General features: G+C 38.2%; 1 protein-coding gene across 1 annotated transcript in view; it reads left to right on the plus strand.

Moving 5' to 3' along the window:
• The window catches only part of LOC135198628 (sodium channel protein 60E-like), a 534,137-nt gene that overhangs the window by 179,741 nt on the left and 339,396 nt on the right, over positions 1 to 15,000 (plus strand). The window contains exon 5 of the mRNA XM_064226388.1: positions 11,509 to 11,750. Within this exon, the coding sequence (XP_064082458.1) occupies positions 11,509 to 11,750 (242 nt within the window). The remainder of the gene's footprint in view (positions 1 to 11,508; positions 11,751 to 15,000) is intronic.

Consider the following 15,000-nt stretch of genomic DNA (forward strand, 5'->3'; position numbering starts at 1 on the left):
TTAGGCAAGGAGGTCGCTGCATAATGGCAACAGTTCTGGCTCTGAGTCAATATCTCTTTTGAAAACACCGGCTATTCTTACAGCTCTTCCTTTTCAGGCTGCTAGACATGGTACCTTTGTTATTCTTTCCGCAACGGCTTTCTGTTGCAACAGCTTTTGAACTGCAAGATGCATTCTTGGCAGAGGTTATTCTTAGACAAAATGCTGTGTTTGCAGCTTTGTTAAAAATCTCAATTTTTAGAGAAATTCTCATTGTAACCAACAGGTATATTTCTGGAGTCTCATTTACATACTAAAGTTATTTTTATTCATTATTTTTGTTAACAGATCATTAGTTACGAAAATTCGAGTGACATCAGTAAGGAAATATTGTGACCGAGTGACATGAACCTATAGAAAGAGAGTTATTGAAATGCGAACTTTCAGATAAGTCTAAAAATATAATTCGATACTTCAATTTTGCTGCATTTTGTAATTATATAACTTATCAGATGACCCGAATATTTACCTTTTATATACTCTCTTAAATAACTATTGCCTCTCTCTCTCTCTCTCTCTCTCTCTCTCTCTCTCTCTCTCTCTCTCTCTCTCTCTCTCTCTTTGCTATTTGTTCGTTCTTTGTTTTTATTGCAATTGTGTTTGAAATGCTTGACCACATTCATCCTATTTTGTGATGACACAGAAAAGAAGGATAAAGAACAACGTAGAGTTATGGATGGTGAATACCGAGTAGGTAGTAGTTATAGTGGGAAGAGTAGCAACAACAATGTAGTAGTAGTAGTAGTAGTAGTAGTAGTAGTAGTAGTAGTAGTAGTAGTAGGTCAGTCATGAATATTTATTTCATGTGGCGATCCCTGGGCATCACGCCAGCTAATGCTTGTGAATCAAGTCTCTTGATCAATAAAGGTGCCAACACCAGGTGTCCTGGTTCACCTGGTCACTACGACGAGGCCGAACTCGCCCAGCCAATCTTTTCCCTTCCCCCTTCCCCCTTCCCCCTTCCCCCTTCCCCCTCACACGTGCTGGGGGTCGCAGTCACTACTGAAATGTGCCAGTAACACCTTTTTTAATTCCCCGAATCAATAGCGTGGAACAGTAGCAGTGCACTGGCAAGGACCCTTTTATGGAGTGCAGTTTCCATCCATCAGGTTTATTCTTGGCAACTTCTGTCTTGTGATCAGCACTATTGTTGATGTCAGTCTTGTTTAATGTGATTACTTTTAATGTCTGTATCAGTTTACAGTGTGGTTTGTTGCTTCTTTTAGGTTTGCTATGGAGAGCGTTTACCTTATGGTTTTCCCAGGAACCATCTCATTTAGTTCATTTATTGAAAGTTGGCTTCTTTTCGACGCCCTTGATCTACTCCTCTTTTCTGCCGTCCAGTTCCCAGAACTTCTCTCTCTCTCTCTCTCTCTCTCTCTCTCTCTCTCTCTCTCTCTCTCTCTCTCTCTCTCTCGCTTCCTATGACCTGTTCCTACCCGGGACACTTTTGTATTTGGAGAACCCTTTGCTTTTTCTTTTGGAAGGAAATCTGTTTGCCACCAACACCTCGTTCTTGGGTCCTGTAATTCTCTCTCTCTCTCTCTCTCTCTCTCTCTCTCTCTCTCTCTCTCTCTCTCTCTCTCTCTCTCTCTTCAAATTGCACCCGTTGATTCTCCAGCGAACATTCCAAAATTCCTTTTCTGAAAACGAAACGTTTTCCTTGATGTCAAAAGTCGATGTTTCACCCGTTCCTTGTTTTAAATCCTGAAACTGAGATGTCCCAAAGAGTATTTAGGTGGGAATTAAGGTCTTCGTTTATTTTGTTTCATTCCTATTTCTTAAATAGTTTCTTGCCTTACACATTTCGTAAATATTCGACTTTATCAATCATTATGTTTGCTGTTCAAGTCGTTTTTATAATAAAGTCATGGTAATATGTCAAGAGCCTCTCGTATTTATCAAGGAACCACTTCAACTACCTGCATAACATTTCTTTAGAAAATATTTTTTTAATCAATTTTACCTCTAATGACGTTTACCAAACGATTTGTGTAGATGGTAATTTGGTGTGAGATACCGCACTGGCCCGTGGAGGCATTTAACCGTCTTATTTTGTAACGACAAGAAAAAGCCCCAATTTACTTTTAGCTTTGAACTTTTGTCTCTATTTCTTGTTACTTTCCTTAATACCTTCAAAGTTCCGTTTCCTGTTAAGTAATGATCATAGGTTGAAAATGCTGATTTCTGTCTCATCCTTTTCCACCATGAGATAATTATTTAATCTTTAGCCTTTTGACAGTTGCCTTTAGGAACAATGATTATACTTCCAACCGTATTGTTGTAATTCAATTCGATATTCAAGACGCTCTTCGGCTTCTTTCAGAAATTCATTAAAATAAGTAGTGAATGTTTATGCAGGTTTTATTTCTTTGTTTTTTTGTTTGGACATTTAACCAATCCGAGCTACTAGACAATCTAATAACTTTTTATTGGGCCTTAGCCCCTTTTCCTTGGCAAGCTGTTAAACACGTTTCATTCTCTGACATAATCAATTTCATTCTGTTCCTGTGACGTAGTAAACTCCACTTTCTTCTTGTTTTAATACCATTGTCATACGTCTCTCTCTCTCTCTCTCTCTCTCTCTCTCTCTCTCTCTCTCTCTCTCTCTCTCAAAACTTCAGTGGCTTTCACGGAAATCATTTCAAACTTTTTCTTAAAGTGTAAATCAAGTCTTTTGTCTTCATGTTTTCTTGAACCATTTTTATTTTCTCATGGTATTAAAATGGTTTGGTGCCTCCAGAAGTTTCCTAGACATTTTATCCATCAAAAAGCTGCATGATTCAGCTCCCCTTTAATAGTTTAATGGCATTCGATCGAAACTTTTCAGTCAAGAGGTAAAGATATGATTAGCATAGTATTGGTCAGTTTTCTATGTAATTATTGAATAGATAACGTTATCGAAGCTTTACAGTTTTCCTCAAGTCCTTGTCATTTTACACTTCGAAAAGGTCTTTTGAGGTCATGCCTGACTGAAATATTGTTAATGGAGGCCTTTTGAGAGCTCTGCTTTATCAAATATAGTAAAGGCCGTAATGATTTACGACGGATGTTAAAAGGATCTTGATAAGGGCACAGTTTTATTGAAATATTAAAAGTAAGTTATATCTTGACTCGTACTTCCATTAGATTGGATTAAGAACTTAACAATGCTGCATTTGCACCAGGTACTTGCTTCAAAGAGCGTTAACAGACGCCGTTGGCAGTCGCTCATAGGTTCTGAACTCTAAATACAACGTTTTCTTCGTGTGGCTTTCTCTGGTCAGTTTTTCGAGTGCATGTGTGTGGGTGTCCCCGCAACTTCCAGAGCTACCATTCATTTGCAGTTCTCTCGTCTGGTGAATCAGGCGCATCCCAAACGTCTCGTTTTCCAACGTCTCCTCTCTCCCGGTTAGCAATCTTTCTCAGTTCCCCTTTTACGACTTATCCAATATCCCTGCTTCCGTCCTTTTAGCCAAAGTAAGGTAATCACAGGCAAAGGAGTCAGATCCATCCCCGTTAGTGGTGTATGTCTTCAGCCCAGCAGCCTTTTCGCCCATCAAGTGTTTGTTGACACTACTCCGACCAGATTATCCAAGAGTGTTCTACCTGCAAGTTTCTCTCTCTCTCTCTCTCTCTCTCTCTCTCTCTCTCTCTCTCTCTTGCGCACACACACACACACACACACACACACACAAAGACATGTAGTGTATACAAGGGGATCAAATAAGAAGTAGTAGACAATAGATACACACTGACATGGTGTGCAGATTCTATTCAAAATTCAGCAGCTCATATCAGTGTATGTTAAATATTGGAGTTTTGACAAAATCAAGTGCCTTTCGACCAGAGATGCGCTTTTGGGGAGTTGCCAGTCTTCCCACAGAATCTGAGGTGCTTTGTTAAGCTTATTGCGGTTCCCAACTTTTCAAATTGATAGAAAACCTGTCCAGTTTTTTAATCAGGCTTCAAAAACATTGTTACTTCCAAAATAAATTGTGTTAGGTCATCGGTGTGGAAAATGCCGCCACAGAATTTGAATTTATCAGGTGTTCCGTCCTCAGCTTTTTGCACCTGAAGCAACGAATTTTAGGTTGTCCCATCTTGCAACTTGGGCTTGGGTTTGTTTTTGAAATGCGGAGGCTTCGTGCACCAATGCTCTCGAATTATCCAAATAGATTGAAGTTCCCGCCAAAGTATTTGTTCCTTGAAAACTAGGTGCGAAGAAGTGAATTGCATCCCCTTAGAATAAGGAAATAAATGTTTAACAGTGATATATCACACAAAATATGATATGGTGATCCGGAGACTGGGTCATTTGAGTAGTTCACCACGAAGAAAAATTTTATGTAAACATTTTGTGGTTTGTTTTCAAATTCGAGACTAAAGATAAAGCAAAGCAAAACAGAAGTATGAGGAACACAACCACTTGCTGTGTTCGCCCGGTCATATATACATATAACCACTGTCAGTGTATATATATATATATTATATATATATATATATATATATATATATATATATATATATATATATTATGTGTGTGTACGCGTGGGTGAGGTGTATGTATGCGTGTATATATGCAGGTATATCATATACGTTATAAACATACACACATATACATAATCATATATTCATATGCTGAAAGCCATACAACGGCAGACATTGATAGCATATAACCTCTTCATGCTTCCCTTGTGAAAATGTAGGCTTAGCATCGGAATACAATACACGGAACCCAAAAATATGAATGATTTTATCAAGTGTTGATGCAAGCAAAGGGAACGGAATTTGATGTGGAAGAAAGTAAGCTTAAGCAGAATTTTTGTGTCCACCAAATGACTGGAATAAGGGGACGAGAGTTTTGAAAGCGGATTATAACTTCAAGATGCCCATGAACTACTTAAACACTGAGAGGCTCTCCTTCGAGTGGAATCGATTGTTTGGAATTTTTCATCATTCTGAACGTCATGAGGTCATCTTGTGCATTTCCAGATTCTTATTCTTTTTTTCATACTTCTTTTTGCACCCATCGAATGAATAATCCTGACATTCCTCAATTCTACTTAGCAATTAATAACGGCTTAATTTGTGTGAAATAAGGATTTCGAGTACTTGAATGTCCGAAGCCTACATATTGCTACACGACTGCTATGCTGAATCCCAAAAGCAAAGTATTGATATCAAGTAAACGGTGGTATTGGGAACGGAGAAATGCCAAATATGGATTCTGCACCTTCAAGAATGAATGGTCTTCCAGAGATAAAAGATGGGTATGCTGGAAAATGATGGAGTTGGGATGAAGGCAACAAGCAGTAAGCCGACGCAAAAATTTTTGGCTCTCAATGAAAGTGGGCCACTGGAGGGTTGCCAGTAATGCCCTTTACCCTTTTGCTCTCCCGCTACCCTTCCCGCACAACTAACTCTCTCTCTCTCTCTCTCTCTCTCTCTCTCTCTCTCTCTCTCTCTTATCGCGCCACCCACTAACTCTTCCATCCGGTATCCTGCGCCCACGTTCCTACATCCCCCACCCCCATCCCTATCCCCTATCCCAAGACGTTCCCTATACTTTACATTGGACTTTTCTTTTCTTTCTTCTCGTCTATTTCCGTTGCCTGTTGCATTTTTCATTAGCTTTCGTGTTGTTTTCTCTCCTTCTGATCATCCCACATCTTTTGGCATCCTCCCTGCTGTCTCTTCTCCCCCTTAAGTCCATCTTTTTCGCATCTCCCACCTCCACCGCTGCTGTTGCCTCCCGCAGACCCCTCACCCTCACCCTCCCCCTCCCCTTTCACAAAATAGAGACCAACGGGCTGACAACCCTCGGAGGCAAAATATGGACGGGTTTTCTTATTCACCACGAGGCTTTATTCACATACTAAGAGATTTAAGGTTTGCCTTCCGTGCAGCTGGTCAGCGCAGTAGACGCATTGGGTCTCCATGTGTGTGTGTTTGTGTTTGTGTGTGTTTTGCAAGATAAACGGCGGCATGGTTTGGGGTTGCTGTGAAACAGGTGCAACAAATAAAGAACCACACCTTTAAAATAACAAAATTAAAAAAACCATCTCCTGAGAAAAAAAGCGGGCGGGGGACGCCGGACCAAGAGAGGGGATTTGTTCTGCATGACCCCTTCGACTGAGACGCCTAATGTGTGCTCCTTTGACCAGTGAAAATGTTTCCAGATCACGAGAATGCTCCTTTGATCATTCCAGTAATTACACCACTACATTTTGTAGATAACGTGATGTTGCCTTTTGGTGTCAGTCAGACTTGATGTTGACCATGATGACACCCAACCGAAGGGCTTCTAAAAACCTTTCTGAATCGGAAGGAGAGCGAAAATTCGAGACTGGAATGAATGGGCTGTCGTCGGGGAATATGTATGCTTGTCATTGTTTCCACATATTTCACACTTTGATTTTATTAGACCGTTTTATTTGTTGAATGTTATGAATTGACTTGTTAAAAGGAATGTATTTGTATTCCATGATCGGAATCTTGATTATTTGCGTTATTCGTGAGGTTTCGTGCAACTGTCATTTTCAGTTCCTTGTGCCCAAAGCTCGAAAACCTCAGCCCCTTTGGCTTCTCCTCTCTCTTATTTTGTCACACACTGCTCATCTTCTCCGGTGCCCCTTCTGCTCCCCAAGTCTCTCCTTCCCGCTGGCGTAATTCCTATTACAGCCAACCCCTTCTCTCTCTCTCTCTCTCTCTCTCTCTCTCTCTCTCTCTCTCTCTCTCTTAATGCTGTCGAATGATTATTTGTTGTGATATGCTGCCACTCACTTGATGCTTCCTCAGGGCTAAATGACCTGTCACGAAGTGCTGACTGGAGAAAATCAACCAAATTGCCTGCCAGAATAAACCCAACATTTACGGGGGCTGGGTAATGGCTCTGTGGAGTTAGTATGTATGTTTGTCTGAATGTGTATGTGGTTGTGTTTGCTTGCTTCCAAACGCTCGGGAAATGAAACGCCTTGACGGAGTCTCACAAGCAAGCGCTAATGACATTTTCATTCCCTGCGAGGTCCCGTAGACATTCAGTAGCTTCTGTACTTCTCACTTCGTCTAGAAGCGTCTCCGATTTCGTTTCTCCTTTTAGCAAAGAAGAATATTGGTTTCTTAACGCTTAAGTTATGCTTTATCTTTTTTTTTTTTTTTTTTTTTGAGACGCGAGTAGAGACTTTTTCGCGGGTAGTTCATCATGACTATTGTTTATTCATATGTTAAAGTACTTTTTTCTCATGTGAAGCTTTCACTATCAATTGAAATGTATAAGGTTCAATTAGATAAAAGACTTCCAAATCTATGACTTTGCAAGAAGCGTTTACTTCCGAGAGACTTTGTCCTAGAATATAGTAACGGTTAGGTGTGCTGCAGTACTTAGTTGTTCCGAGCACTTTTCGGCAGGTATTAGGGCATCTCGCTTACTTTTAGAATCGGTCGACTTCTGACGTTGCTATTTCTTTTTTTATGTGTACAATCTAATATTTTGAGATAATGTCCTTTTATATTTTGTGAGAACTTAAGCAGTAAGGATCGTCTTATAGATTTTTTGTATAAGATGTAGAGCATTCAAATTCATAACGAAATTCTTAACTTAGTATCGTTATTAGAGTCGTCCATCAGTGTATGAGATCACACTATATTAATAAACGAGCAGTAATATATAGATACCAAAAAACATCACACACATTAGTGGGAATTTCTTGATCAAAATCAAGAATCTATCCATTTTCCTTTGCAGATAATAAGGGGTGATAGTGTTCAGCAAGAGAGTCTGTTGATGCAGTTGTAGGAATTCCTCGTTAAGTTCTATTAAGACTTTTCAATTGAACTGTCGACGTTGCAAAACTGTCGACGTTGGGTCATCTTCAGCAACTTATATGGGTGTGCGTGTGTTTGTGTGACGGTTGTGATAGTGTTGGTGTGTATGTTTGTATGTGTGTGCTTTGTAAGTATTTGTTGCTCATTCATGAAGTATAGGACGAGGCGACTTTCCAGAGTTTTTTTTTTTTTTTTTTTTTTTTTTTTTTCTTTTTCAAATCAACTTGGCCTCTTTGAAACGAGAAATGTTGAACAAACCCCAATGCGCAGAATATTCTTACACTTCACTGCAATTGCTCGAGATGTGTTTAATTAGAAAAATTTCCGATTCATCCGAAACTTTATTTGATTGTTTTGATTCAATTTCTTCTCAATATACTTCAAAAATTCGATGAAAGTTCATGGATATACATCGGGCTTTCAGTGATAATTTGCGTCAACTGGCTAGACCTGCCTTATTGTCAGCTATTTGAATCCCATCAAAGGAAATGTTCATTCAATTGCTTTACTTTAGAATACTTCGTTAATTACCTATCAAAGCTTGCATGGACGAGTGCATCATCAAAATAAGCATTTTAATGTCGCAATTTACTTGTAAATGGAACGTCATTATTCGATTATAAGATATCATGGGTTTTGGAGCGAGCCTTATGGCGTTGATTGATCTTCATTATTTATAGTAAAGTTGTGGAGGATTTCAGATACTGCAGTTTTACTGAGAGACATTCCAAGGTGCACTCATGTGATTTTGATGCCATTACTGAAGGAGGACTAGTGTCACGATGTGTGTCACCATGTCTTTGGAGAGTTCGTTCTTATGGCGCTCATTTTCTTGTCAATTGAAAACTCGGTTGACGAGAGGAGTTTGAAAAGAGCCTTTTCAGTAAACTGTCAGTTTTCTCGGTTGCTGATAATCCTCTCTGTCGATCATTATTATGCACTACATAGTTTTTTTTTGATGAAACATGATCTGATTCAGTGAAAAATTTTAATATGACTACTTTGGAATGTTTTGCACAGTAACTTTTCTCATTGTAATTACCTCCAAGAAAATGTCTTTTCAGTAGACTTTTACAGAAAATTGATAGTGGATTGCTTTAGAAATTTTACCAGTGGTGAGCCTCTTCACTGGCAATAACTGATTAGCATTTCGGAGAGAATCGAACCTGAGTGAGGGACTTATTATGATTTGGTCCGCCTTGGCGTAGATTACAGTCTCTGAACCCGTTTTTAAAAAGATGTTTTGTTTTCTTGTTTTCGTTTTGACAATTAGTTGCTATAGTTCTTTTTTATATATATAATTCCATTTGTTTATATCATTCCATTTCTTAGCCGTCAAAAAAAATGACGTGCAGCTGCACCTGAGCTCCATTCACATCGACGAAAATGTTCATATGGAAGCTGCAGAAGTTCATGACTCAGTGATCTCTTACATTTCACACTCATTCTAGCGTTCATTCATCCATTTGTTTGTCGATTCAGCCATTAGATGCTAGGTTTTAGAAATCTGAGCATTTTAGAATATATGAAGATGTGGACAAAATTCAATTCGCTCCATATTCGTCCACGGAAAAGATTTGCAGAATGACCAAAGAAAATTAAGAATGTGCCTGAAACAGGCGACTAACTCAACAATATTTCCAAAGGTGCAAATCAGTTCATGAAGGCAAATTGAATGCGTTCACACCATTTTGATATAAAAATGGGAATATGCCTCGGTTAATTAAAGGTTCGGTCCTCTAATCATATACTCAAAAATGCCTGCGATTCTATTTCATTTATGATTTTAAATTGCAGGTTTTATTATTTTTTTATCATTTCTTGTAAAGGACAACATGGCTTGGAATTTAGCAAATACTAAAGCTTGATTTAACTCTGTTTCCATGTAGAATTACTTTAGTTTCTTGATAATTCATCTTTTGAACTGTTCTTGAAAATTCTTTTACTCTGAGATACATTAACGTTGAAAATTTTTTATACACATATTTTCCTCTCTCTCTCTCTCTCTCTCTCTCCTCTCTCTCTCTCTCTCTCTCTATGTATATGTATATATATATATATATATATATATATATATATATATATATATTATATATGTGTGTGTGTGTGTGTGTGTGTGTGTGTGTGTGTGTGTATACTACTATGAGATTCAGGGTCTCTGTAACACGGTTTTTTGGACTTTGCTCCTTGTCAAAGCATCGGATGTAGCTGAAAGTTGACATATGTATATTTTACAACCACACACAAATTTTTTCAGCATTGTCAATAACCTAAACCCGATAGTTTTTGATTTTTATAGAGTAAAAATGAACTAGCCGACGCCATGGCCAATGATTACGAGCCAAGAGTCGAAAAACATTCATTACGTAAGCAAGGTAAACAAACACCTTCTGACTAAATGTTGCCCCGCCCATCACCAGACAGAAATGCCATCGGCTCTGAAACCCAAAGCTTTTTATGAATGGCGGAACGATACATAGATGTGGGTGCTAGCGTAGTAATACTACTGTAGCAGTAGTGCCGCAACAGTATAGCAGTAATATACATGAATTAAACGTTTAAAAAACCAACTGCTGGGATCCTTGAGGATCATTTAGCACTTCTTACACTACTCGAGAAATTAGTTTTTATAGCCAGAAGTTAAATTTTCTAATCCAACAATGCCCATGGTAGCCTTCAGTGTTATCCGGAATTATAACGAGGCGAAAGTGGGTGGAGTCTCATGAAGTCACCATTCTGACGATAATTATTGGTGAAGGTTTAAAGCCAATATACGGTACCGGCTATTTTTTTTCAGTAAATAGGTAGATAGCCAATAAATAAAAATTGCTTGACATTGGATATAGCAGTTATCAAATCATCTTGTCTACTATGTTTTTGGTAATTACCAACTATTCCCTACATCTTGTCAATCTGATTGTGACCTATAAAGTAGACTGTAATTTCTTTGGAAAACTTATTTTTGGGAGTTTAGACTAATAATCGAAGTGTTTTTGTATTTATTAACATATTTTGTTGGTTTGTTCATTATGACAATTATCAGTGGGGAGGTTCCAGAGTTCAGAAAGGTGTACTGCTTTGCTTGTATTTAAATTTGTATGTCATTGTTGCCAGAGGTTTAGCCTTCGTTACGTACAGCCAATCATCCATCGAGAAAGAGGGAAGAAATGATGTCATAAGTTACGTAACGAGTGCGTTCGAAACCTTTTCTCTGAGTAAGTTGGCCCGTCTTCAAAAAAGGTCACTTTTACATTATAAGTACCAAATTTATTCAACCTACGTAGTGCAGAATACACTCAAAATTTATGTGTTGATATAATATGTATTCTGAATAAGCGTTATATTTATGAAATGCATAGATAAAAAGTTATTGCGAAAAAACCGTGTTACAGAGGCCCTGAATCTCATAGTAGTATAGTGTGTATATATGTATTAACTCCCAAACTTTTACAATCAATTCATTATCAGGTGTCGTTTATCCATCGTGACCGAAATACTTGAGTAATTGAATATGGGACGTACATTTGAATACCAATTAACAGTTATATTCTCAATCGCATGAGATCTCTGTACCCTTTGTTAAACTTGTAACATTATTTCTCCTCTGTAGATCAGCGACTTATGCAGTTGCTTAATGTGTATTGTCTCTCTTCTCTTTTCCAGGTATATGTTTCTGGCGATCTACTCGGCGGAGATGTTGGTCAAAACCGTGGCGAAAGGCTTCATCTTAAACAAATACACTTACCTTCGGAACCCATGGAACTGGCTGGATTTCGTTGTGATAGCCTCGGGGTACGTCACTACAGTCATCGAACTAAGCAACTGGGATTTCCCTGTCGGAAACCTGGCGGGTCTTCGGACCTTCAGGGTGCTGAGGGCGCTGAAGACGGTCTCCATCATGCCGGGTAAGTGGAATGATCTGTGGTTCTTGGCCTAACATTTCGTGTTAGCCCTGTTCGTGTTTGCTGACGGTGACGTGCGTGGATGGAAGATTTAATTCCAGATCAAACACTAGGGATGGGTAGCCTCGTTTTCGTCGGTGTTCCATTCACTGAAGTTTACACTCCAAAGATTTCAACTAGAAAATAGTAAGAAATTGCCATTGAGGGGAAACTCGTGGAGAGTTAAGAGGGTTAGTTTTTATGTATAATATTTTCAGATCGTTGATGTGGGCTTACAGAATTAAACGAGAGAGACAATTTGAAAATTTAAAGAGCCGAATCAAGTTTAGCCTTTTCAGTGCCTGTAGGACTTGGCCTCCAAAGTGAGATATCGTGGTTAAAAGTCATTCGTTGCTTATAGATCTAATTGTTATTCAGGTTACGCATGTTAATCTGTGTAAACTTCTGGAGGCCAAGAAAGAACCGCTCTTTAAATTCTAATGACAATAGCGTCTTGTCACAAACCTTAAATGGCAGACAAAATGGATGTTGTTTTAATGGATTTCTAATTGTACACTTTTGGGGTAAAGGGAGAGCTGATTTAGCATTTGTGAAGGGAATGCATAAGGGTTCTTATTCATGGGCTTCTCTTCAAGGGAGGAATATCACTTGAGGGAAATCTCCACGATAACGTAGTAGCTCTAACGTCTTGGCGTGGATGAAATAAGGAAAAAGTTAAGGTCTCAAATACTTTATAAAGATGGGAAAAACGCAGTGAGGGGGCTCTTTTTATTTCCCCCACAGATGTCATGCATTTTAAAATTTTCGGTTCTGTCGTTAACTGCATTATATTTTATTCATTTCCTCTGGTACAAAATTCACTTTTCTAATGTATACGTTATTATGATATAGCAATATTGTAGAAGGTTACCCATCCTTGCGACGGAATTAAGTGGAACATAATAGGGGTTTTCTTTAAGTATGACGACAATATTACATTAAATGAAAGGTGTTTATTCCTAGCAAAATAGCTTTGGGAATATCATAAAATCTTGTTATTATCTTAGTAAATCACAGACGCGCACTCTATTTCACAGTGCAATACTTTGTAAAATCGTAACTTAAAGATTCCCTTAAGTAGTGAAAATGGAAAATTACAATTTTGAATTATTTCTTATTTCTCATGTTTACACTTATGAATTTGTAATAACTTTTTGTAATACGAACTGAGTATTGAATCAGCGTTGAGTTAATCATTTCAAAAGCAATGCTTGTTGCCTCGTAGGCGTTATGAAGTTTTTTTTTTTATTGTCGTATGATTTTACTCATATATGGATGACGAACGTGATCATGAATACTCGTATATTTGTAAACTTGTTTGATATTGCAGTGCCTAGTTATGAACTTTTATTGTGAAACCTTGCGTAGAGAGAGATTCTTTTTAAATCAAAATGTATACATATTTTTTTTAATCAAAGCTAACGCAATCAGATGTCATAACGGCGGTGTTCTTGTTTCTCTGTTCAAACTTGACGTATTGTGATAAATAACAATCTTATTTTGCGGAGGCTCTTCTTTATTCAGACTCTACGAGGATAGGTTGTCTTTCTCATTAGAAGCGACGTCAGTGATCTGAAAATGGGAGTCATAAAGGTTATAGCTGCAGCAGTAATTCATTTTTCGCGCATTATTTACCACTTTTTTTAGGCACAAAGCCAACGTGGAACATTTGCATCCCTTTAGAACTGAAATATTTTCCATGGTATCGTCTGAATTTCTAAAATCATATCTCATTTAGAGAAAATGCAATAATTTGTACGATAAATAACGTTATCTCTGTTATTCAGAAAAATAACACCACGGTAAGCGAAGTAATTCTTTGGTAACTCAGTCCAAGTTGCAGCGAGCTGGAAATGGGATGCGCTTTCACGCTTTTTCCTCAAATTTTAAAATTTTTGGTTTTGGGGGCCTCTCTCTCTTCTCTCTCTCTCTCTCTCTCTCTCTCTCTCTCTTATGTTTTATTGCAAAGAAATGACTAGTAGATGAACTTTGTTTAAAAACTTTTCAGCGTGTATTCAGAATACACTGCATTCGCAAGTCACTAACTACTGCCATTGAGTCTATCATTGTAAATATTCCCATGTATAAAGGACATATTTTGATGTGCTGGGGTACAACGAACCGTTTTCTTCCCTTGATGCATAAGGTCATATTGAGAGAAGTACTGTTAATACAAGAAGTTTCAGATAGCGATTTTAAAAGATCCAACCGCAATGATCGTTTGTTGAAAGGTGGCCCCTGCTGTCAGAAAAATGAGTAAGGTGATTCGGTTAGATATACTCTTTGTAAGAGACTACGTGTTCCGGCAGGGTTCCCTTTTCATTCAATATTATTCAAATCACAATTAGAGTTTCTGACTTTTTTGGATGACCTTTCCCGTTGGCACTCAAATTTGGGATTTAATTACAGGCAATGTTTTGAGCTGAGTCTATATTAAATGTGGTTCCACACGAAACGCCTTCTATGCCACAGCCACCTCCCCTGGAAGCCTCGCTCTCCGTTAAAAGTCAGCAGGACATTAAACAGCTGGGGCTTAACTGCATTGTTGTATCTCGAAATGGTTCTGTACCTAGAATGAATGGTTTACCTGCACCATTGTCAATGAAGCTAATTAACCCATTTGTTGCCATCTAAATTATGGAAGAAAAATATATGAGAAGCGCAACCCAATTAAAAGTTTGGAGAAAACCGATATCTCTCCTTAGCCAGCAATTAGATATTTTTTGTGCTCTCTCTCTCTTCTCTCTCTCTCTCTCTCTCTCTCTCTCTCTCTCTCTCTCTCTCTCTTCCTTTTTAATCTACTTGTGCTAAGTCGTGATGGTGACTAGGCAGTTCTCGCTTTTTAATAAACTGCGTTTTTTATTAATATATTTGCATATCTTAATGTTTCTTCTTTTTGCCAGCGAGATTAATATATACGTATTACCTTGTGGCTGTTTCCATAAATTTGTCGTAAGTTTATCCAACTCGATCCGAAGTAAACTCTGGGTCCGTATTTAAATGCACGTAGAATAAAATGGTATAATCGCGCCAAGGATTATGGTAAATTTAATTCAAATTTGTGTCTGAGGAGAACGATCCTTGATCATGAATTCAAAATAATGATTCAATTTCAGTCTTTTTATAGATGAGCGTCATAAAGCAAGGTAGTCTGTAGCGTGCCTCTTGGCCGTAAAAGACGAAATGGCGATACCTTTACGACGTCCACACAAGA

Source organism: Macrobrachium nipponense, chromosome 22 (assembly GCF_015104395.2).
Source record: "Macrobrachium nipponense isolate FS-2020 chromosome 22, ASM1510439v2, whole genome shotgun sequence".
In the NCBI taxonomy this organism is placed as follows: Eukaryota; Metazoa; Arthropoda; class Malacostraca; order Decapoda; family Palaemonidae; genus Macrobrachium; species Macrobrachium nipponense.